Source organism: Cornus florida, unplaced genomic scaffold (genome assembly GCF_030987335.1).
Source record: "Cornus florida cultivar Cherokee Brave unplaced genomic scaffold, ASM3098733v1 CherokeeBrave_3.0.0_Hap2_Chr09, whole genome shotgun sequence".
Lineage (NCBI taxonomy): Eukaryota > Viridiplantae > Streptophyta > Magnoliopsida > Cornales > Cornaceae > Cornus > Cornus florida.
Genome location: NW_026775579.1, coordinates 23,215,244 through 23,220,010, shown reverse-complemented (window position 1 = coordinate 23,220,010; position 4,767 = coordinate 23,215,244). Strand labels below are relative to the sequence as shown.

The following is a 4,767-nucleotide window of genomic DNA, read 5'->3' as shown; positions in this document are numbered from 1 at the left end:
TCCAAAATACGCTTCATTTCCCTTGGGACGATTCCTACTCACTCTTGCTACATTAATAATTAGTATTGGTAGTGGCATTCTATAAATTTAAACTTGGCCACATCTTCATCACACCACTTTTGTGCAACTCGGTCTTGACAACACCAGCAGAGATTTTTCATAGGGTTCCTCCACGGACATCGAAGATAAGACGACGGCTGCTTGACTGGTTTGGACTACAAATTTCAAAATAAAAATTATTTGAACACAAATCTATTTATTGAATGAATCCATCATTTCATTTGAAATATATATATATAATGCCTTCAAATCCAAAGTGGGCCGAACAATTTGGCTTCTGCATTTAGATTTTAGAGAGAGAAAGGGGTGAAAACGGGTTTGACCCGCACAAATTGGTATTACTCATATTTTTATTGTTTTTTAATTTTAGACACGAAGGATGCAGCATCATTGGGGAGGATAAGCTTCATCCTCTTTGCGCAGGATGCAAACATTACGCTTTTTTTTATTATTATTTATTGTTGGCACTTTGGCAATATGTTTACTGTGCCGTTAGTTGCCTCTTTTTTGTTGTGCCAAGCCAAACACGACATTAAGCAGTGGGCTGCAGGAAAAGAGACAGCAGAGTATTCAAAATCATTGCCTTCTCACTACATGATGTAGAAAATCCGTCTAATTCTTTCACCTAATTACCTAGAACCCACAAAACCCCTTTCACCAATTTTTCAAACTCTTATTTGCGAACAGTCTTCAACATGTCGCAGGCACAATTCCGCATAGAGACCTCCAGTGATTTCCACCAAAAACGGAGACCATTTGGAAGCCACACCACTTTTGTTTCTCAGACTGATAATTCAGAACATGGAAGGTTAACTTACAATCAAACTCCGTTCAGAATCAACAAGTCATGAGCCACTCTTCTCTGAGTCAATGCATCATAGAGCTCATTTCAGAGTAAAAAAACCAAACTTTCACTTATTTCATCGGCAACCCAATTTCTCAACTGTTACACAAGAAACAAGGCAACAAAATCAATATTCTGAATCCATTTCAAATCCAGAGCATCATCCCATATATACCCATCTTCTAAAAACATGTTTGAAACAATGCGGACGAATCCGGTCCCGCCGATTGTTCGACGAAATGCCCCAAAGAATCGCTTCTGCTTCAAGAGTTTGTAGAAGTGTCCATGCACAGAGCTTGATATTTGGTATTGGATCAAGAGGGAAGCTAGGAAATGCCATTGTTGATTTGTATGCCAAGTGTGGCGATATGGACTTCGCAGAGAAGGCGTTCTGCCGCCTTGAGGAAAGAGATATTATGGCTTGGAATTCTGTTTTGTCAATGTACTCGAGGCGGGGTTTGTTGGAACAGGTCATTGGGTCATTCAGGTCAATGCATAACTGTGCGGTCTCACTAAATCAGTTCACTTACGCAATTGTATTATCAGTTTGTGCTAGATTGATGGAAGTTGAGTATGGGAAACAAATTCATTGTAATGTTATTAAGGTCGGTTTAGAGTTCAATTCCTTTTGTGAAGGTTCTCTTGTTGACATGTATGCTAAATGTAATTGTGTGATTGATGCTCGTCGGATATTTGATGGGGCTGCGAACCCCGATACAGTTTCTTGGACAGGAATGATTGCAGGGTATGGTCGGATTGGTTTACCTGAAGAGGCACTGAAAATGTTTGAGGATATGCAGGAACTAGGTCGCATTCCTGACGAGGTGACTTTTGTGACTGTCATAAGCGCGTGTGTGGAACTAGGAAGGCTTGAAGATGCATGCCATTTGTTTGCCCAGATGCCTCATCATAGTGCTGTTGCATGGAATGTGATGATTTCAGGTCATGCCCAGAAAGGTTACAAGAGGGACGCTGTCAGCTTTTTCCAGAATATGAGGAAAGCTGGTGTTAAATCCACGCGATCCACATTAGGAAGTGTTTTGAGTGCCATTGCAAGTTTGGCTAATCTTGACTATGGCTTGCAGCTTCATGCTCTGGCAACCAAACAAGGGTTAGATTCTAATGTTTATGTGGGAAGTTCTTTAATCAATATGTATGCCAAGTGTCAAGAAGTTGAAGCTTCAAAGAAAGTGTTTGATCTTCTGGATGGAAAAAATAGTGTGCTGTGGAATGCAATGCTTGGAGGTTATGCACAGAATGGGCATGCTAGTGAAGTGATGAAATTATTCTCCAAGATGAGGGATTCTGGCTTGAAACCTGATGGATTTACCTACACTAGCATTCTCAGTGCATGTTCTTGCTTGGAGAATTTAGAAATGGGGCGCCAGTTGCATTCCTTTATTATTAAGAACAAGCTTGAAACAAATTTATTTGTTGGAAATGCATTGGTCGATATGTATGCTAAATCTGGTGCTCTAAATGAATCAAGAAAACAATTTGAGCTCCTGAGCAATCGAGATAATGTTTCTTGGAATGCAATTATTGTTGGGTATGTTCAAGAAGAAGAAGAGGGTGAGGCTTTCAAACTGTTTCAGAGAATGTATTCAGATGGGATCTCGCCTGATGAAGTGTCCTTGGCAAGTATACTCAGTGCTTGTGCAAATCTGCGAACTCTTGAACAAGGAAAGAAAATACATTGCATATCAGTTAAAAATGGTATAGAAAACAGCCTTTATTGTGGAAGCTCTCTTATTGACATGTATGTCAAGGGTAGGGACATTGGAGCTGCTCATGAAGTTTTCACTTGCATGCCTGAGCAGAGTGTGGTTTCCACAAATGCTCTTATTGCCGGATATGCGCAAAACAATTTAGAGAAAGCAGTAAATCTGTTTCATTTTATGCTGGCTGAGGGATTGAAGCCATCTGAAATCACTTTTGCAAGTCTTCTGGATGCGTGTAGTGGACCTTCTATGTTAAAACTTGGAAAGCAAATCCATTGCTTTATACTTAAGGCAGGCCTTCGATATGATGATGACTTCTTGGGCATCTCTCTGTTAGGAATGTATTTAAACTCTCAAGAAATCAAAGATGCAAGTATTCTATTCTCAGAGTTTCCAACTCCAAAGAGTGCAGTATTATGGACTGCTATAATTTCTGGACATGCTCAAAATGATTTCAGTGAGATGGCTTTGCAAATGTATCGAGAAATGCGTAGCTATAATTCCATGCCGGACCAAGCAACATTTGCTAGTGTCCTTAGAGCATGCTCCATCTCAGCTTCTCTGGAAGATGGTAGAGAAATCCATTCTCTCATTTTCCATACTGGTTTTGACTCAGATGAGTTAACAGGTAGTGCGCTGGTAGACATGTATGCTAAGTGTGGGGATGTGAAAAGTTCTGCCCAAGTTTTTGCTGAGATGGATACTAAAAACGATGTTATTTCTTGGAATTCAATGATAGTGGGATTTGCAAAAAATGGGTATGCAGAAGATGCGCTGAGGGTCTTTGATGAGATGAAACAAGCATTTGTAAGGCCCGATGTTGTCACATTCCTTGGTGTTCTTACTGCTTGTAGTCATGGAGGGAGGGTATCTCAAGGCCGTCAAATATTTGATAATATGGTAAATCAGTACGGGATCCAGCCTAGAGTAGATCACTGTGCCTGCATGATTGATCTTCTTGGCAGATGGGGCTTTCTCAATGAAGCAGCAGATTTCATTGAGAAACTAAATTTTGAACCTAATGATATGATTTGGGCCACATTTCTTGGTGCTTGCAGAATTCATGGGGATGACACAAGAGGGCAGCATGCAGCTGAGAAACTCATTGAATTGGAACCCCAAAATTCTTCTCCTTATGTGCTGCTTTCTAATATATATGCTGCATCAGGGAATTGGGACGGAGTTAATTCTGTGAGAAAGACAATGAAAGAAAAAGGTGTGAAAAAGTTCCCTGGATGTAGCTGGATTGTAGTGGGACAGAAAACAAATTTATTTGTTGCAGGGGATAAATTTCATCCCAGTGCTGGTGAAATCCATGCAGTTTTGAAGGATATGACAGCATTGATGAAAGATGAAGGGTATATTGCTGAAACTGAATCTTTTATGCACGACGAAGACTAGGAGGATGGCTTTTCTCTAGTCATCAAAGTTAATGCTTAAGCAGAAATCAAGCCATCTACATAAGATAAATTCATGAATAGATGCCATTTATACAGACTGGAGGACCCTTTGGCCAAAAGCAAGGGTATTAAGAACGCCATACCCATTTTTTCTAGATCTAGCTGCGAAGGCCCTCAAATTTATTTTTCCTTTTTTCTTCTCTGGGTGCCATCTTGAGTTTGGATGGTTTCACAAAACTCAAGTTTTGTCATTCAAAGTACTGGAGATTCTAAAACTTTTCCAAATATCATTTTGTTCCAAAGAGTAAATGTAGTTTTTCCTTAAATCATTGGAGAAGAATCCCAAAGGGAAATTGTATTTATTTCCATCATTGAAATGTTGCAGTTATTTCTGAAGAATTCAGTTTTAGACGAAGAAGAAAGATAGTAAGTTTGCTATGTGCGGGCACAAAAGCGTTCTTCAGTAATTCGAGGATCCTCTTTACCTGAAGTTCAAGATGGAAACATAACATGTAGCTAACAATTTATTGATGTAGAAGAAGTTATCAGATTATACAATCAATACCCTCTCAAAGTCACGTATATGGCATGGCAATTGGGCTTCAAAGGGCAAGCAGTGTGTATGGGACTTTCTTCGTAAGCTGCTCTATCATATGCTGATTCTACTGTATTCAGTTGCTTTTTTTTTTTTTTTAGATATTTGAATTCATGATTACTAGTGAACTTCAATTTCAACATCAAA

General features: G+C 39.4%; 1 protein-coding gene across 1 annotated transcript; it reads left to right on the top strand.

Annotated features, from left to right (window-relative positions):
- The first annotated feature begins 514 nt into the window (after positions 1-514).
- LOC132273599 (pentatricopeptide repeat-containing protein At3g09040, mitochondrial) lies at positions 515-4,767 on the top strand. The gene has a single exon (XM_059774580.1). The coding sequence runs from the start codon at positions 931-933 to the stop codon at positions 4,024-4,026; it is 3,096 nt and encodes a 1,031-aa protein (XP_059630563.1). The 5' UTR covers positions 515-930; the 3' UTR covers positions 4,027-4,767.